This window comes from Pseudomassariella vexata, assembly GCF_002105095.1.
Source record: "Pseudomassariella vexata strain CBS 129021 chromosome Unknown BCR38scaffold_8, whole genome shotgun sequence".
Lineage (NCBI taxonomy): Eukaryota > Fungi > Ascomycota > Sordariomycetes > Amphisphaeriales > Pseudomassariaceae > Pseudomassariella > Pseudomassariella vexata.
This window is the reverse complement of record NW_024467963.1, coordinates 1,363,727-1,381,952: the sequence shown is the minus strand read 5'-3', so window position 1 is coordinate 1,381,952 and position 18,226 is coordinate 1,363,727. Positions and strand designations below refer to the sequence as shown.

The window sequence follows — 18,226 nt, the reverse complement described above, 5'->3', positions numbered from 1 at the left end:
TGATCCCCCCCTGACACACCTGAACTCCGAAAGATGTTGTTATGCCGTGGATGGCTCGGATCCGTTAAGCGCAACCCTGTCCAATTACCCCGAAATGAAAGAGAATTCTTTATGTTCTATTTTGAGGGCGAAGCTCCCCCAGATATCGTTTCTATGTGCTCGTCTCAATCAAATCCAGCTCAGGCAGTATCCTGGCTTTGGCCTCGCGATCCTCTACTTCTAAGTAGTCTATGAAGATAAAGTAGGCGATGATGAGGAGGATTATTCCGAAAAGACATATACCAGGGACGACAGCTGTTGGGAATTTTGGTCCGTTGTCTGTCGCGCTTGCTGAATTGGAATTGCCTGCTGTAGACGTGGATTTGGCAAAGGTAGGAGATGCCGTGGTGAAGGATGTGGCGGTGACTACAGGGTCTTTTGCTTTGGAGCTAGTTTTCGTTGCACCTACTGCAACTTATTATTATTATTAAATACGCCGTAGGCTCGAAGCCCCCGGTACCTCTACAAGTGCTCCCGTATGTCAAATCGTGCCCTAATGGCTGGACTAAATACATACGCTGCTACGTAGGTTCGCTCTATTAGCGACTGCGTTACGTCCACCACAATACTATGTTAGTTCTCACCCTACTAACAAAGTCCCCCTGAGAAGATCGATATTATCCGGGCCTAAGCGCTATCCGGCCAGTCCTGAGTAGCCACCTTGTGATAGTCCCGCTGACTACTGGTTTCCCCGTCGCCGTTGCCAGGTCTCTACGTGTATGCAGCGGCCATGGTGCGATAGTGGCCCGTAGGCGCTCTCTCGATTCTTCCAGCAGGCCGCAAAAGAGGATTACGTGCTCTGCCGTCTCGGGGGCCTCTCCACAGCGGCATAACGGCGAGTACACACCGAAGGCTCCTATCTTAAATAAGAAAGCTGATCGTCCTATTTTTCCGGTCCTGATCTGGCATAGGGTAGACGCCTCCGGTCGGTTTAGGTCTGAGTACTTGCCCTGTTTCGGCATTCGCATCGAGGGGCCCTCCTGCTCCTCGGCGATAGCGCGTCGCTGGCGGTCGTGTTGTGCTGCCCCGGAGAGCCATCTCTTCTCCCAGTGGTCTAGGAGGGCGGCCGGTACTTCCTTCGCCTTGCCTATCCACTCGGAGCCCCTAGCCTCCTTCTCTATCGTGTACCTCGCTGGTCTGAGCGATTGTGACGCCCGCTTCCGTCTCGCCGGCATGTCCTGTCGGAGTATGTGTGACGCTCTCGCGCTCGCGCTCCGAAGCAGGCTCCTTTTGCCGTTATTCCGTAGCCGTTCTTCAAATTTCGCCGCCCGGGCACTGAGATATAGGTCTAGTGGCGGGATAGCTGCCTCTATTTCTAGGTGTCGGACCGGTGTCGCTTTGTAGGCGCCACAGACTATTCGAAGGCACTCATTCTGTATCCCGACTAGGCTCTTAGCTGGTCCCGCTGGTTCCTCGCTTATAGTGTGCCACGCAGCCGCCCCGAAGGCGATCGCGCTGCGAATAACCGACGTGTACAGTAGTCTCGCCCGTATGAGATCGCAGCCCCACGCCATGTTCACTAGCTTTGTTAGGGCTAGCTTCTGAGTCGCCATTTTTGATTTAACCCGTTCGGTATGGGCGTGCCACGTTAATTTGCGGTCAAACCAGACCCCTAGGAACCTTGCCGAGACCTTCGGCGTTACTGTAGCGTTTCCAAGACGGATACTCTGCGGGGAGGGGTCTCGGGTTCTAGTGAAGTGCATCAGCTCACTCTTGTCCGGAGCGAACTCCATCCCGTGCCTGGCGGCCCACAACTGCAATTTAAAAGTCATGAGCGACGATGGAGCGGTACTAGGAAGAGACTGAAGGGGGAAAGTCAACACGTCGGACTCTTCCTATATGACGGTTAGTGTGAAGTAAATGGCGGTTGTCACGATTGTGTATGAGTGCGATGAGGTAAGAGCCAATGTGACTAAAAGAGGAAATCTGTATATTGAAAAGAATTTAAAGCAGAGCCGTCCTTATCAGGTTCCAATTTGGAAGCTACTGATTAGAATTCCAGTCAATCTACCGGTGGTTTACAGCACGGCAACTAATGTTTTACAACATTGACCGTATATTTTGTTCCGTCTCCACCGGTGTTTGCCATATACATATTACTTGTGCGCACTCCAGGCTAGAACGAAGTGAAATCTGGGGTCCTCGCTGTCACTTCAGATCCACTGAGGCCAGGCCGTTCCCTCATCCGCCATAGTAATATCCCAGACACTAGGTTGCACCAGCGTTGATGGTTGTCGATGGGACAGTAGTAACTTTCTCTCTGGGCTGCACCCGGGTGTACGATCTCGTGTCGGAAGCAATAGTAGTTGAATTCGAGAAGCAGAATGAAGGCGTCAGTATTTCGCAGCAACATGAGAAGGCAAGTCTTAAGTCAAGTCACGATGAAATCTAAGCACGAAGGATGTTGAACCGACTCACCCTTATGGTTAGATGAAGTCGGTGTCTTCGTTACAATATCAAGAATGAAGATCGAAGTCAAATGGTAGGCTCACAGGCCCTGGATTATGAAGAGGCAAATTGAGCTACATCTATCATTGGATAAAACAGATGCTGTTGCTTCGAATTCGACCATGTACCCCTGTCCTGAACCTGGTCAGTTCCAAGATGTCGGAACCCTCAACTTTAGGAAAATATCCCTGAAATGAGGGAACAATCAACGAACCCTTGAGTTATTAATTTCCTCAATTAGCACAGTCTCCGAGAATAAAACCAATCCCAATGGAATAAACGCGGCGCAGTTTGCCATGCCCTTGGACCATAAGCGTGTGATCCCGTCGCCGCTGCACTCCATCGCGTCTAAATAAAATCTACCAAAGCTTGAGGTTTGAATATTGGACGATGGCAGACTCTACAGGTTTTCCTAATTGTGTCGATTGTATTTAACCATAGACCCAATCGTTTCTCTCCGATTATATTGAAAAGAAATTATTTATGGTCGTTGATGTGACTTCCTTGCGCTTAATGTGGTAATGCATGAACAAATGCATCGACGAATGCAATAGTTATATTGTTACTCGATAGGCGGTCATTGGCTTGATAGTCTACTTTCTCTGATGTGAGTACAACCTTGACCACAATTTAAGTTACTCTACCATTCGGTCTACCTAAACCTGGACATATAGTCTTCCTTCATAAGGTCGCAATTCTCCAGGCTTCCCGTCGCCACTATATGTCGACGTCAACAAAGTGAATGACTTGCCGTTGAACTCCTTTGGCGCCTTCCAATCCCTCTCTTTCTTTGTGAAATTCAGCACCACCAGGGCAACATTGCAGTCACTCCGCTTTGCATACACGAAACAGTGTTCATCCTCCAAATCAAACAGCTCAAAATCGCCGTAGATCAGCAATGATGCCCACTCCTTCCTTAATTTCAACGCCGTCTTCCAGAAACTCAACACACTTGATTGGTCCTTCTCCTGATCCGCCACATTGATCTGGTCGTAGAGGTCATGGACACGCATCCAAGTGTCCGTACTTGTCGAAAATCCTCCTTGCGGCGATGAATCCCAGCACATGGGTACCCTTGCATGGTCCCTGGCAAGATATTGCAGACCCCTCTTCGCCTTCTCCAACGCCTTCGAGTCACCTTTCGAGGTCTTCACAACCTCCTCGTAGAAGTTCTTTGACTCAATATCCTTATACTCCTCGATCCCCCAAGATTGCGGCATATTCACCATTCCAATCTCTTGCCCTTGGTATACGAACAAAGTGCCGCTCAGCGTCGCATTCATCAGGGCCAGCATCTTCCCCGCCTGCACCCTGTTCTCCGGTTTATCGGATGCAAACCGACTAATCGACCTCCCCTGATCGTGATTCTCCAGAAAACTCGTGGTCCACGCATCCGTACCCATAATCAAGCCTTGCGTGTTTTCTACCGCCTTTTTTAACTCCGACAGTCGCCAGTCATGAGGCACAACGTCGAACTTTGGGTCCTTCCCATACCCAATACATACAACATCAAACTGGAACACCATGTTCATCTGCTTCTTAGCCGCAGAAACGTAACTCAAGACCTCAGAACGATCCGGCGTGTGCGGCAACTCGCCAACGGTCATGATTTCCCCGTAGGAGGACATGACCTCGTTCATCTCGGAGAGGAACTCGTGCATCCGTGGACCGTTGCAGTACAGAGTCTCGGCCCACTGGAACTCCATTGAAGGGTTGGTGATGGGGGCGTCTGGGTGGCTGGGCGGTTTACTGTACATGTTTACCGCGTCGATGCGAAAGCCGTCTACGCCACGCTTGAGCCAAAACTCCATGGATGAGGCGTATATGGCGCGGCGGGCGGCTTCGTTTTCCCAGTTCAGATCGGGTTGTTTGGGGGTAAATCTACGTGTTTGACCGTGAGAAGGGATTTGGAAGTTCATCATGAGCTAATTAGATGACTTACAGGTGTAAATAGTACTCTTCGGTCGCCTCGTCCCACGTCCACGCACTGCCACCAAAAATAGACCGCCAGTTATTTGGTGGCTTTCTGATGCCCTGGTCATCATACTTGGCTTGCCTCCAAATGTACCAATCCCGCTTGTCGTTGTCCTTGGATGCCTTCGACTCCTGAAACCACTGGTGAAGTTCTGAAGTATGATTAATCACTAGATCAATGATTATGCGCATGCTGCGCTCATGACACCCGTCTATGAGATCCTGCATGTCCTGCAGGGTGCCGTAAGGCCGGTGGATATCCTCAAAGTTTGAGATGTCGTAACCGAGGTCAATCTGCGGACTTTCGTACCTAATTTTCTCAGTCAACGGTCGAGTGTTTGGCTATGGATAAGAAGAAGGGGTTGTGTTCCATACATGGGGCATATCCAAAGCACGTCAATCCCAAGACTGTGGAGATAGTCGAGTTTGGAAGTGATGCCAGGGATGTCACCAGTGCCGTCACCGTTGGAGTCTTTGAAACTTGCGGGGTAGACCTGATAGACTACAGCCTTTTTCCACCATTTGCCCTTCTGAGATTCCATTTTGCAAATTTTAGGAACGCTGCAAGACGAAGGACGAAGTAGAAACAAGTTGAGTCTAGCAAACCAACAAATTTGAAATGTTTTGCAATCAACACGAAGAATTAGGTAGGTATTACAGGTAGAAGAGGGTCGTGACCTGGAGTGACGTTCAGGTAATTTTGATTAAAATCTACGTGCCAGAACACCATATATATCAAGCCCGTTGTTATGCTGTGTAACTTGATTTTCATGATTATCTGCCCCGTAAAATGTCGTTCTTGCGCTAATCCCACCTTCATAATTATCTCTTTTCGGATCTCGCTCACATTGACGTCACACCCCCCCCAAACAAAATGTTCTCATAGCACTAGAAGAAAGACCGGGCTGGGCCGGGCCAACACGCCAACTCCTGCTCAGCTTTCCCAGTGATTAGGGGGACATACGAGTATGCGGTGGTACCTACCGCTAGCGAATTAGCATCCGAGCTAGCAGATCTATGATGTCGCGGAGTGGTGTCGCTTTGGTTTCCCCAGATTGCCCACCAATTGACCACTTCTTCGCAGAGAATACAGGTTTTGGTTGGACCAGAAGGACATGACCAAAACCTCCGTGGTAATCAGGATTCCTAGATACTTGTATGTAGATATAATCAGAACCCCTAGATACTTGTGTGTAGATATAAACGGAACCCCGATTACAATTAGACACATTATATGTAGAAATACCCTACGATTTCATACTATGGGGGACTCTACGGTCCGTTATATCCTGAACTGTACTTCATCGAGAGAGATCTTGTTCGTATTTTACTAACAAAGTCATTAACGTGATCCACAAGTCAGTGACTCACTTTCAACCATCAATTCAATATTAATCAAGATAACTTCACCACAACACATCAGATCAATTCAACTAAGCAGAATCTTATTCATTAGATGTTTCTAATTCTACTTGACAAGTCCGCGCATTATGCCCAGTCCCCCTGCAGACACCACAACGTCTTGCACTGGTTGCGATCCTTTTCCTTGGACTATTACTTTTGTCTTCCTCACCCTCTACTGCCTCAATATCACCCTTGGCTTCCCGTAGCTCTTGTGATTCAGCTACAGTAATTGTACCTCCATGCTTTATTTGCTTATTTTTGGTTCTGCGACGTTTGCTTAATAGGTGGTTGGTCTCATGGAGCTCCTTGTTCTCTTGTCGCAGAAGGGCAACATGCATTATTAGGTGAGTAGCCTTCGCAATTGAGTCTACAGAGCTCAAAATATGGGTTGGAGAGCTATTTGGATGCCTCTGGACACTAGTCTTAATAAGATTTGATTGATAAGTAGCCTCCAGGGTGGTAGTAGGAGTCTTGGAAGTCCAAGTAGCAGCCGGCAATTGGGGGTCGGGCGACGGTGTATGGGCTTTTAGAGCAACATCTAACGAGGAAATGACCCTTTTTGGATCCAATGGGACAAGTCCAGCCGCTTCGAAGCCAGACCGAATATTAGATTCGGTCATTGCCTTGTTAGATGCCTCTAGAAACCCAGATAGAAAATCCTCCTTCGCAACGTGGGTTTGGTGCTTTCGCATTCGCTCCTCAATGTAGCCACTATATGCGCGTTTTAACACACTAAAAGGTACTATATCGAGAGGCTGGAGCCGATGTGATGAATGGGCAGGCATACAAAGAGGAACAATTCCCAGTTTTTTGCAGGATTCCTCGAAATCCATCGAGTGATGGCTTTCGTGGCCGTCGAGAATCAAAAGACGTTTCGTACCCTTTGTACGGCTCCGGGTATGTAGATCAAAATGATTTACCCACTCTACACCCAATTCATTGGTTTTCCAACCATTACTGGACAGAGAAACCTTCCAGTCGCGTGATAAGGCAGCGTCGCGGTACCAGGAGGCAAGGTGAACTTTCCCCGCGAAGATGATAAATGGAGGTACCGCCCAGCCTTGAGAATTGATGGCTTGGATAACGGTAACCCATTCCCTATCACCCTGCTGGGCTTGTCTACGCCTGCCCTTTCGTTTGGCACTTGTAACGACCATTCCAGTCATGATCATGCCCATTAAAAACCCTGTCTCGTCAAAGTTATATATATCTTCCCGCGTGATCCCGTATTTCGCTATTGTGTCGGCAACAAGCTTAAACCACGCGCGATATGCGATGGGATCTTCGTTAAATGCCCTCTGGTAGTCAATTCGACGATTTAAACGCGTTCGGAGGAGTGGTTGTCGGTTAACGAAATTTGAAACCCAATTCTTGCCCACGGGTGGCGCGTCGCGTGCGCGTCGGAGTATATTGGCCATATCGGTCACGTTTTGAAGGCGGGGAGGAAATGCTCGCGAATCTAGCTCAAGTATACGTCGAACAATCGTCTCTTCTTCCATCGTGGTCAAATTCCGCTTCGTAGCGTTGGCAATGTGCTGTGGTTGAATTCCGTTGTATCTTCGTTTGATGGTACTGGCGGCAGCTTTGTAGATCAATTCGAGCTGGTTCCAGCTTAATTCTGGGTTTCGACGTTTAGCCTGGATAGCCAACTGAATATTGGCTTCGTTTGAGATACGTGGCATTTTGAATCGTGGAAAGTTGTATAAGTCAAGTTGGAGGTTGAAATGTCGCGAAAACTGAGTCACTGACTTGTGGATCGCGTTAACACTTAATATTCTATTGAGGCAGAATCGAAAATGTCGATGTGATTATGGAGGCGACAGAAAAGGCCTTCGATAGGTGGACTACAAAAGTTGATTTAAGTGGTTTTCTATCTTAATTACCCGGTCGATATGGGCTGCTATGTAGTCGTCTGTCTTCTCTTGAGAATGTGCTGTCGCACTTCCCGGGTTTAGCCCCTTTACCGATTCGGTATCGCGCGGCCGCGCATCCCTGTCAGCCACGACAAGATATATATAAGCTTGGTTCTCACCCTCCTCCTCCAAGTCCTCCTGATGTGGACTTAAGTTCTTTCTCGTATTTCATACATAGATGCACCCTACGACAGTTGCGTGGTTTTCAATCAATTTAGGTCGTAGGAAAGTAAACGATGGAGCTGTGCTAGCAACTAAAACACTATCGTCCCATGCTCACCAGGAGCCTAAGAATGGTGATGCGAGTGCATATGGGGTGTGAATTGTTGTATTGGGAAAGGATGGCCAGGTCAGCTATTCTGGCCTGGCAGAGCTCTTTTATAGCTCTTATCTATCTTATCTATCTTATCTATAGCTACAGGGCAACCCCCCATGGGGTCACGTATCAAATGGCAAAAGCGCTTTAGCCAATAGGTAGATTAAGAACATAGTTATAAGGTTAGTAAAACACTATAAGCTTTACGTCTTTACATTGTATACACGATAAACCTATTCTTACACTAAAAAGTGCCAGGTTGTGAGGACATTTGGTCACCCATCGTATCATTTAATTTATGCCCACAGACATCGTTCACTTCTAACCATCTAAGGCCCCTCTGTTCACTGTTTAATCCTTGGGGGACTCTTAAGAGATCATCGCAATTTAATGCAAGAGCATTTGCCCTACAGTCCACTAATAGCATACAGGCCAATACTATCGGAAGTTGGGTTTTGTATCCGTAGTTGTATGTATTAGGAGCTAGGTATAAAATGATAATCAGGGTACGGTGCTACTGATAATTTATTAGCTTGAAAAGGAAGCTATAGAAGGGCACGCGTGCTTAGGTATAAAAGCAAAAGGCGGAATTTGGAAGGAAACATTTCCGGCGAGGAACGTATCTGTAGATCACCTAATTTTACGCTATGAGTTATGTAGCCTCGAGGTTGGGTCATGGATTAAGCTAAATTCCAGTAACATCATGAAGACACAAGAAAGATTGTATACATCGAATAAGGCTTAGGAAAACAAACTCCCCGAAACAATGAAAAAGTCGCTGCTGTTGAAAATCCCAATCTCTGAGTTAGACCGAGCTAACACTGTCTCAATAGGCTTGCTGTTATGCGCCTTTATTATATCCAAGAGGCATAGTGCTACATGTGTGATCCAGCGAGCAGGCAACCCCCTGTCAGCCAATGCGGCTGCTCGACGGGGAGCTTGCGGGTTCAAGCTGAAGCTGCACGCTAGCCGAGAGTTGGCCCGTTTTTCCAAGATTTGTCTTTCTTTCATTATCGTTTATTATACTGCCTTATAGACAGAAGCCTACGGCTTATGAAGGCAGTGAAGTAGACCAGCTACTATCTGTGAAAGAAAGAAAAGTAACAGGGGCCTGTGCTCCTATCGTCTCTCCTAGGCTGTTAAAACCTAGAAAAAGTAAGATAAATTCGGTCTCGTTTTTCCTCTGGAAATTCTAAAATATTTCCCTCGCAGTCTAACCATCATTGGTATAAATACCAATTCCTCGGCGCAGGTTCGATAGACAAGGCGGGACAGGATTCTGCTTTCTAGCCGACGGGCCGGTCAAGAAGGCGGTACAGGCCCACATCCACACGCGATATCTGCTGTGAACTCTACATGAACACGATTTCCAGTATTTTCTTGACGTTCTGGGACTTGAATATTCTAAGATATAACTGGTACAATGCTTGTCAAGACGCCTCCTTGAGACATTCTGATCCAATTTAAGCGCCATGGTTACTTTGAAAGCGTACCAATTACCTCTATCCAAGAGACAAATCACGTCCCCCTAAGCCGGTCAAATGCGCATATCTACATGTAGAATCCACAACGGTGGAAGCCTAGAATGAATCTACGAGTATCTCAAGCTCCAGCACTGCGGACACTTCGTCATAGAAGGGCATTTAGTCCTGTATGAAAGCATCTAGGACTTGAATAGAAGATTTCTTCGAACCCCGACCCCTAATACCCCCTTGCATCTAGGCCTATACGGGATACCGTAACGGAAGAGCAATCTAGCTAGTTTTGAAAGCTAAATGAGCTCCATCTCAGATTGGGGCACCTCTCCAACCAGCTCGCGGAAGACCCTCCAGAAGGCACGCTGCAGGCAGTATCATTCACTGCCGCCACGGTGTAACTGTGCAAGCCTTGAAGCGGAATGGGATTATCAGCCCTCCAAAGGTTTTGCTAGCAAACCCGTCGCATTGACTCCTAGATGTGCCCGCTCCTGCCTTCGAGATGGACTTCTCAGCGTTACTATCGATCGAGGACATGCTTCGACAACAAGAGAGTAATGTTGCGATGGAATTTTGATGGTATTTGCGGTCCATGGATCGGGAAGACTTTTCTACTCCATCGCCACACTGGACCACATCCAGCATGTGATCGGCCGAGAAGGTATGCCTTACCCTCGCATCGACGGGAACACCCACACGCATGAGCGCAGGGCGATCGTCAGGGATTTCAACAACGGATAAACCAATGTGCTGCATATCTCGATCACGGCAGGGGGCGTCGGCCTGAACGCCGCGGGGGCCAGGTCCAACTGTAATGACGTCTCCAAGTCAAGACGTTAAGTACTGATGGTTCCAGGCACTTCAGTCGTTGCTCTATCAGTCGTTGCTTAGTGAGGTAGTACTGAAGTCCGGCCCTGGCAGGCGCAATGGTCTGTCCCTCTCAACCTGAGTGCGCAGCGCAGGGTTCAATCAGCGCGGGGTAGTCCCAATGAGCCAAGCCTGTGCTCTGATAAGATAGATAACCACGAGCGCCAGGAGCCCTCATTCATAGAGCCGATTACCACGATAACAACGACCAGTCAACTGAGAGCGAGCTTACTCTGTTTGCGAGTCCAGGCTCAATAGCTTGGCATGTCCTTTACCGGGCTTTGTCTTGTTACTCATCGGCATCCGATCTCGAAAGCAGCTTGGGTGCTCTAGGTTAGATCAATACGACGTCTACCCGACGGTTCTGTCATCAACTGAGAACATGCTGTCTAGGAGAGAAGAAATTAAAGAATCAGTGACCACTACGACAGTGCCACGCATCATTTCTGGCAAATAATTAAAATTATTGAATGACGTGGATAGCCTCGAAGGCAACAACGTCCACTCAATCAAGGAAGAGAAACGACTCGATGCAAGCTTGATGCGAGATTGGTCCCCATATTGCGGCTAAATGCGATACTAGGGGCTATGGATAAGGATACAACTAGCACTGTAGTGCCATAAGGCATGCTGGTGTTCTTGGGAATTGGTACGCTTGGGTTGGGTAGGTGTTACATGTGAGGCCCCTCGCGTACATTTCCCCATGAAACGGACTACTTGACTGTCAGTTAAGTTCGGATATGTGCTTTGGTATCTGCCCCCTGCCTCAATCCTGCAAAGATTTCCTGTCTCCAAGACCATGGCGGTCGTACAGATCCGGGGGGTAGTTGTATTCGGAATGGACTTCGCAAGAAACTTCCCGACGCTCATTACGCCTTTGTACCATGTTAGCGGCCCTGGAGGCCCCGATCGTGACGGGCAACTTTCTGATCCTGGGGATGTGGTACATATGTCCCAATTCTGTCGAAAATATGGGCTTGCTGCTGCAAATCTCCAAGAGCGGGCAAGAGCGGGGAAAGGGAGGACATATAAACCCTCGTATGCACTTAACCGTTTAAGAGCAATGCAATACCCAGCAACTTACATCACCAGTGCTCGTGCTTTGACCATCACAGTAAACAGTAGCCTCGAAACGTTCTATGAGCGCGTTGAATCGAACCGAATAAACTCGAGTTAAAAATGGCGACTGCTATATTGGGCGAAGACTCGCTTAGCGACGACATCAAATACGCCAGGCTTCCCTCAAGAGGCACGCAGGAGATTGCGTACCGGTTCCTAAATTTCGCCGCTGGACCAAATTGTAGACCTGGTCGCGACTATCCACAGGTGAAAAGAAATGGGCACCATGGAGAGGATGGGTCTACAGCCGAGAGTATGCTCCTCGTCTTCATTAATGGTCTTATTCTCTCCATGGCATCTTGGAACTCGATGCTTCATCATCTGTCGGATCTCTCGTCCAGTCCAGGCGCAGTGTCGACACAGATTTCTTCCTCGATTGGACAGAATACTGACGGAACGCAAAAGCTGGAGCGAACCCCCGTCGCCTTCTCAGCGCTTCTCTACGATCGCTATGGCCAAGGTCTATCGATCCCTTCAGGAGCTAAGGTGGATGAACACAGTTTTGAGTCGGCCGTTACTGAGTTACAAGAACTTCTCGATTTCGTGCTCGGTAAATACTACACCTCAGCTAGCGAGCCCAGAAAAGTAAATGGACATCTCAAGGTCGTCCTTGTGTCTCATTCGATAGGGGTGCCACTGGCGCGTCTGTTCGTTTCGACTTCTGTCCCTTCGACCTTGTCACGCCTTTCCACCGTCGAGTTAGCAGCACACATATTCCTCGACTCCAACATCAGCACTGCAGACTACGCTAGACTGATCCCTAACCCCGATGCAGCCTCCTTCGACCCGGAAATACTCCCACCGGATGCCAGTGCAGAGCAGCTGAGAGACTGGCGAGCCATAATGCTCGGTCGTTTCGCGCCCAACGTCCAGAATCCGGAGGGCCTGTCAAGGACGCGCGTTGCCTCGCTCGTTCCCAGCGCATCTGAGCCAAAGCTACGCAATCACCTCGGGGTTGAGGGAGGAGGGGGTGCTAGAAACACACAGACCTCCCCCTACCTAAGTGTGCTCGGACATCATCCAGCAGCCTTCGCGGCCGAGTCGGAGCGCAGTACCGGTCTACCTGGATCGCTAGCCCTAGCATTTATTCAACCGGAATGGGAAAAGTACAACTCGGAATTGAGCAGTCTGGTGTCAGGATGGAAGCTTTTGTCAAAGAAAGGGATCGTTGGAGCGGAGGATAGGGAGAAAGGTTCGCAGCCAGGGGTGAGTCTGGTGTACGGGGCAGGTCATTTTATCCAGCGTGATAGGCCGGACGTTGTTGCTCAAGAGACGTTCAAGATGGTTCAGCATGTCGCGGGGGTTTTTCATGAATAGATAGGCCCGGACAGCAGTCCAATGATACGTAATTTATTTATGTATACTTGACAGATTGCAGTAAAAAGACCAATGGAAGGTACATGACTTGAATTGGAGCCGTCTGCTCACTGTCGAGATGTCCCTTCCAAGCCTGACATTCTTAGGAAATTGTTGGTTGTGGGCATCAACTATGTGCTACTATTTTGCTGCTTGCGGCCATATCCCCAGTTTGGCCAATTATTCATTTGGTGGTTGGCAGTGGGTAGTGATGAAATTCATTTCTTTGTCCCCAAACAACCAACTGTTGGTCGTTGATTGTAGATGTGCATTCTCCTCTTCATTTTCAGTCAACTGACCATCGTTTCTAATCATTCGGTAATCTATCTCTTAGCAGTTGGTAGGGCATCGAAGGTATTTCTTTGAAGTTGATCAACCAACGGATTCCAGTTCAGTTCATAGTTAGTCGTTGACTGTGGACATGGGCGTGATCGTCTTTTCTTTGTGTCCGATGAACCGAACGTCGTAATCAAGGTTGGGGTTTTACTGTGACAATGTAGTCGCGACTGCCTCTTTCACCTCGAGTCTACTATACGTAGCCTAATAAGTTCATATCTAGGAGAGACTTATCTGCCAACTTTTGCTAATGCCGAGATACATACGGCATCTACACTATTGCCCAGCGACGAAATTGACAACACAAGGGTGGATGTCGCAGACCCCGTGGCTATGGAGAAGCCTGAAGGAGCATGTGCTCCGAGGTGGATGAGTTGTTAATGTATTGTCGGCTGGTGTAGTTGGTCACTTCGCTGGTAGATAAGTCCCGATTTGAGCCTCGCCCACTTGGGTTGGTGACGAGTCGCGGGTTCGAATCCCGCAGCTGACACACAAGGGGGTTTAGTCAACCCTTACGGCGCGCTGCCCACCTTGTTGACTTCGCCTACCTAGCGATAATAGGGAGATTGGTGCAGTTTAGGATTACGAGCATCCTAGCCAGTCGACCGTCAAGCACTACGTCGGCGGAATATAACTCGACAGCCGGTCCAGAATTCGAATCGTTAATCCGACCCCTTATCGGACCTCGCCTATCCGATAACGCTCGTCGGCGAACCCGTCCCCTCACGATAGAAGGCGCGCAGCACGCCCCCTCGCCGCGATTCTTGCGAGCGTCTAGACCACGTTACGGTCTATCCACTTGAGCGTATGGTTGAGATGTATACGCTCGACGAGAACCCCAATTAGCAGATACTACGACTTGTCGCGACAAAAAAAATAGTCGAGCATCTTCTGCACATCAGCAGCATCCCACCCCTGAGGACGAATTTAAGTGCCACATTACCACGCTTATCGGTAGTTCAGGCAGGGGTTGTAGCACAGACTTAGGGAGGGACAGGAGGTTTAGTAGTCGTTTGGCTACAAGTTTACCTGTATAACCGCCCGACGCGGCTTAAGGGCCCGCTATATCATCTATAGCCCCTTAAGGGAGTACTTGTAGAGGTACCGAGGGTTAACACCTACGGCGTATTTAATATTATTTTATTTGTTAATGTATATGAGCCTGACAGACAACGGTCACGTGAGTTTGGAGACAGAGGGCGCCCGTAGGGCAAAGAATGTTGTCAGATCAATTAGAATGGTCTTTGGTGTCACTTCTGTCAAAAACGACGGGTCACATGGTATTGAAGCATAGAAGCACCATATCGTTAGTTCTAGCTTTGTCTAGACTGTTGTTAGATATTCACGTATCTTGCAGTATGACCGTGATATGACGGTTATATGAAAAGAATAATTTGTTGGTTATGGTTAGGTCACCGTTTTTTCCATGCTAGATTCCCTCTATCTGTTCTGTTGGCTTTGTGCTTCAGGATAAAGGGGGGATAGAGGTAGCCTAGTAAGGCTGGGCCCTTCGGATTACTTAAAGGCAATGCACACAGCCAACAGAACAGATAGAGGTAATCGAGCATGGAAAAAACGGTGACCTAACCATAACCAACAAATTATTCTTTTCATATAACCGTCATATCACGGTCATACTGCAAGATACGTGAATATCTAACAACTTCGTTGTTCTAGGAATCGCCCCCAGAAATAGTCGTTAACCGTTTATGGCATCGCATATACAAAGACTTGGAGGCTATTTCGGATCTGGAAGCCTTGCCGGGAACTTATCAGTCCAGTTAGATAGTACTTCTGCAGACGGCGAGGAAGGTGGAACTAGAGACAACACGCATGTCGCCAGAATCTGAAGATAAATGCAACCATGATCGAAGGATGAGAGATATTGATATATAACAAACTTGCGGGCGTTCGGAAATATATATCGTCCACCGATAGCAGTCGACCGTTGACGAATTCAAAGAAATCATCAAGTTCATTGATTTCTAAAGATTCTGAGGGATTCAACCCTCAGATGATGACTCTGTACAGATCCTGTATTGGTTACGATGCTCGATGCGCAGTGTGATGTGTGTATTGACTGCTCGGAGTCCTATGTAAGAAGTTACATCTAAGGTAGGTAGGCAGGTGCCGACCTTTTTATCTACACAAGCGATTTCACTGCCTTAGGCACCACCTCAGGCACCACCTCAGGCACACATATGGCGCTCAATCCCACAGATTCAAGACAAACAACAGCTGATCAATTGGTAAGCACAGCATCCATTGCGCTGCTGCCCAGCTGTAGTTCAGAGGATGGCCAAATACAGAACTGGATCAATATCGACGCCCCCACTGTCTCCCTTGAGGACTCCCCTGCTGTTTCCCAAGAATGCGCCCAGCACCAGTCGTATCATGATCGTGAGCCTCCCGAAACGGATGATTGGGGCATATTATGCTCGCTTCTTACGACCAAGAAAACAACCCACGTAGACAATATGTTTGCGGCAAATGACCTTGGTTAGATGGATGTTAGCCAGAGCGTTATGGTATTATCGTGAGCGTGGATGGACAGGAGTAATTGAGCTCTTTCTTTTTCTTTTTTTTCTTTTTGGGAAACGAAATCCATTAAGAAATGGTAGTGTGGTGAAGTTGGGAAATGGAATTCCACATTTTGCTAAATAGAGTGGCCAGCTCACTTGCGGACTACGTTAGATCGCAGGAAATTTAGTTAGAGGGTGTTTATCGTCAAAGTTTACTATTGGCAGCCGCTGTGTAAGCTCTTTGAGAAAGTGTACTACATATGCTTATTGTCAAGTGGCGCGACACTTTTAATATCCTCCCACAAGGCATTGATTTTAGCAGCCGTTTCCGCTTCCAGTCTCCCTTTTGATACCCAACCCACTGTTTTGCGGAGCTGCTCTATACTGCGGGCACCCAAGGTAACACAATCACCATTTTCAGGCATCAGCGCTGAATTCCACACCACCCACCGGAACGCCAACTCGGCCGGACAGCTACAGCCAGCGGCGTCGGCGATGCGACCCCAGTCCGCCAGCGCCTCGACTAGCTTGGGGCGCGAGCTGTACAGCTGTCGGTATAGGCCTAGACCGCCCTTTTTACCCTCTGGATCCGCCGGGTCGATAGCGAAGCGGCCCCCGGTACCCGGCGCAGTAAGCTCGTCGGCGCTCCGTCGCGCTAGGAACCCACCCGCCAGCGGACTGTAGGCGGAAAAGGAAATGCCTAGCTTGCGCAGCGTCGGGAGCAGCTCTGTTTCCTGCCGGCGCGCAAACGCCGAGTAATTGCCCTGATACACGCTGGGAGCGACCCAACCACGCTCGGTGCACAGCTTGTGTACGGCCGCGACCTCGTCGGCCTTCATGTTGGACAGGCCCAGACGCGCAAAATAGCCCTCGCGGTACAGCGCGTCGAGCTTTTCCAAGGCTGGCTCAATTGGCGTCGTCGGATCCGACGCATGGAGGAAAAATGTCCCGAGCTTGGCGATACCGAGGTTCTTAAGCGTCGCGTGAAAGTCGGCCTCGAGCTTCTCCGGCGCCAGGGAGCCCGGCACGAATCCACCAGGCGTCTTGCTGTCAATCACAAAGGAGTTATACTTGGTGACGCCAGCCTGGCCAAGCAGGACCTCGCAGTCGCCATATAGCTGTGCGCTGTCGAGATGTGTGATTTTGAGGTCCTGCAGCGTGCTAAGAAGTTCCTGTACAGCGCTAGTGGTGGAGAAGGCCCCATCAGAGTGCACTGAAGCGCAGCCCCAGGTCAGTGAGACAGGTGCCGTGCTCATGATGATTTAGCTATCGGAAAACGGGAAAAAATAGTATGAGCTGGCAATGGTATGTGCTAGTAATAAGATTACGTTTGGGGGTCTGGGGTAGCGAATTTGGAAAAGGGTGGGATCGGGTTGCGGCCTCTCAAAAACGAGTTGCAACAGGGAGAAATTTCCTTGATTTAGAACAAAAGCTGAGCAAGTACTAGATGAGTAGAATCTTTAAAGTCCCCAAAATTTCTCGTTCATGTTGCACAAGCATGCACATACAATTGCTTTTTCTCTGGTGCTGCTGGTTGCTAGCAGTCTTGGTAGGTAGCATTGCATCAGTCTCGGCGTGGCGTGCCAGAAGGAGGAGATCCCAGAGATTCCGCAATGTGTGTCAGATTGGATATGCACGGAACCTTGGAAATCTTCGGTCAGCCGCCCCTGGATATTGTCAGATCATGGAGATCCTGGGTACTCTTTAGGGTCATTCTGTTCAACATCTTCTGTTCAACAGGGAATCTCTCACTATGAGTTACATACCTGGTTCTATGGGGTCCAGGCTTTGAAGCAGTCATCCAAGTAGAATTGCATTCATGCTTTGCACATGATTACAGGGATATTATTCATTGGATAAGCAGTATCTGCACGATGTAGTCTGTAATTTTTAGATATAGTCTATATAAATTCTTTTCCCTTTTGCATATACCACGGTCATAATCCGTCAAATAATCAATAAAATAAATTTAATTTGAGGTTCATCTTTGTCCTGTTCATTGCAAAATGCTTTCAGGCAGTTCCAAGGGAAGCAGCTAGGTTTAGACGAGCATACTACGGCCATAACCTGGTGAGAATGTTGTCATGATGACCCCCACTTCGCCTCACGTACTGGTTGTTAATATTCCAGCTGGGAAGGATCCAATCATCGGCACGTATACTGCATGACCATGCATACTCCCTGCCTTGGAAGTATCTACCAAGTACCTGGATTCCTGGCAATAAGCACAGAATCCTCTCTTAAGTCCGGACATGGGTCATGTTTCAGTTCGAACCAATAGTCACCGAAAACCCATGTAGTGGATGCTGACTGAGATGTCTTGACTCTGTACTGAAGTGGTCCCGATGAGAATGTATCATCCGAGGATGAATGCTCTTTCCAGGTATATGCCTTGTTATGGGACCCCTTCTGCCTGTTAAAGACTACACTTTCTGCCAGATATCACGACCACTGCTG

The 18,226-nt window shown here is 48.5% G+C and overlaps 4 protein-coding genes and 1 non-coding gene across 5 annotated transcripts; 2 read left to right on the top strand and 3 right to left on the bottom strand.

Moving 5' to 3' along the window:
- Positions 1–3,052: 3,052 nt before the first annotated feature.
- BCR38DRAFT_371083 (maltase) lies at positions 3,053–5,135 on the bottom strand. Its single transcript, XM_040857280.1, has 3 exons — positions 4,837–5,135; positions 4,430–4,771; positions 3,053–4,368 (listed from the first exon to the last, which is right to left on the bottom strand). The coding sequence occupies exons 1-3, from the start codon at positions 5,001–5,003 to the stop codon at positions 3,144–3,146; spliced, it is 1,734 nt and encodes a 577-aa protein (XP_040714968.1). The 5' UTR covers positions 5,004–5,135; the 3' UTR covers positions 3,053–3,143.
- Positions 5,136–9,802: 4,667 nt separating this feature from the next.
- BCR38DRAFT_226519 (uncharacterized protein) lies at positions 9,803–10,488 on the bottom strand. Its single transcript, XM_040854286.1, has one exon. It carries the CDS (start codon positions 10,323–10,325, stop codon positions 9,951–9,953), a length of 375 nt encoding a protein of 124 aa, XP_040714967.1. The 5' UTR covers positions 10,326–10,488; the 3' UTR covers positions 9,803–9,950.
- Positions 10,489–11,615: 1,127 nt separating this feature from the next.
- On the top strand, positions 11,616–12,872 carry BCR38DRAFT_486056 (uncharacterized protein; the record flags this gene model as incomplete). The annotated part of the gene is made up of 1 exon (XM_040863983.1): positions 11,616–12,872. The coding sequence occupies one exon, from the start codon at positions 11,616–11,618 to the stop codon at positions 12,870–12,872; it is 1,257 nt and encodes a 418-aa protein (XP_040714966.1).
- A 762-nt stretch (positions 12,873–13,634) lies between these two features.
- BCR38DRAFT_t202 lies at positions 13,635–13,737 on the top strand. Its single transcript has one exon. It is a non-coding gene; the product is annotated as a tRNA-Thr (tRNA).
- A 2,223-nt stretch (positions 13,738–15,960) lies between these two features.
- BCR38DRAFT_436467 (NADP-dependent oxidoreductase domain-containing protein) lies at positions 15,961–17,342 on the bottom strand. Its single transcript, XM_040860458.1, has one exon. The coding sequence runs from the start codon at positions 17,023–17,025 to the stop codon at positions 16,024–16,026; it is 1,002 nt and encodes a 333-aa protein (XP_040714965.1). The 5' UTR covers positions 17,026–17,342; the 3' UTR covers positions 15,961–16,023.
- Positions 17,343–18,226: the final 884 nt, after the last annotated feature.

What these genes read in the sequence shown, in the direction of transcription:
- BCR38DRAFT_371083 (XM_040857280.1), bottom strand. Translation starts at nt 5,003, where the DNA reads ATGGAATCTCAGAAGGGCAAATGGTGGAAAAAGGCTGTAGTCTATCAG. An exon ending in GTGCTTTGGATATGCCCCAT is followed by an intron (nt 4,772 to 4,836) that starts GTATGGAACACA and finishes TGAGAAAATTAG; the next exon opens with GTACGAAAGTCCGCAGATTG. An exon ending in GAAGAGTACTATTTACACCT is followed by an intron (nt 4,369 to 4,429) that starts GTAAGTCATCTA and finishes TCAAACACGTAG; the next exon opens with ATTTACCCCCAAACAACCCG.
- BCR38DRAFT_226519 (XM_040854286.1), bottom strand. Translation starts at nt 10,325, where the DNA reads ATGCAGCACATTGGTTTATCCGTTGTTGAAATCCCTGACGATCGCCCT.
- BCR38DRAFT_436467 (XM_040860458.1), bottom strand. Translation starts at nt 17,025, where the DNA reads ATGAGCACGGCACCTGTCTCACTGACCTGGGGCTGCGCTTCAGTGCAC.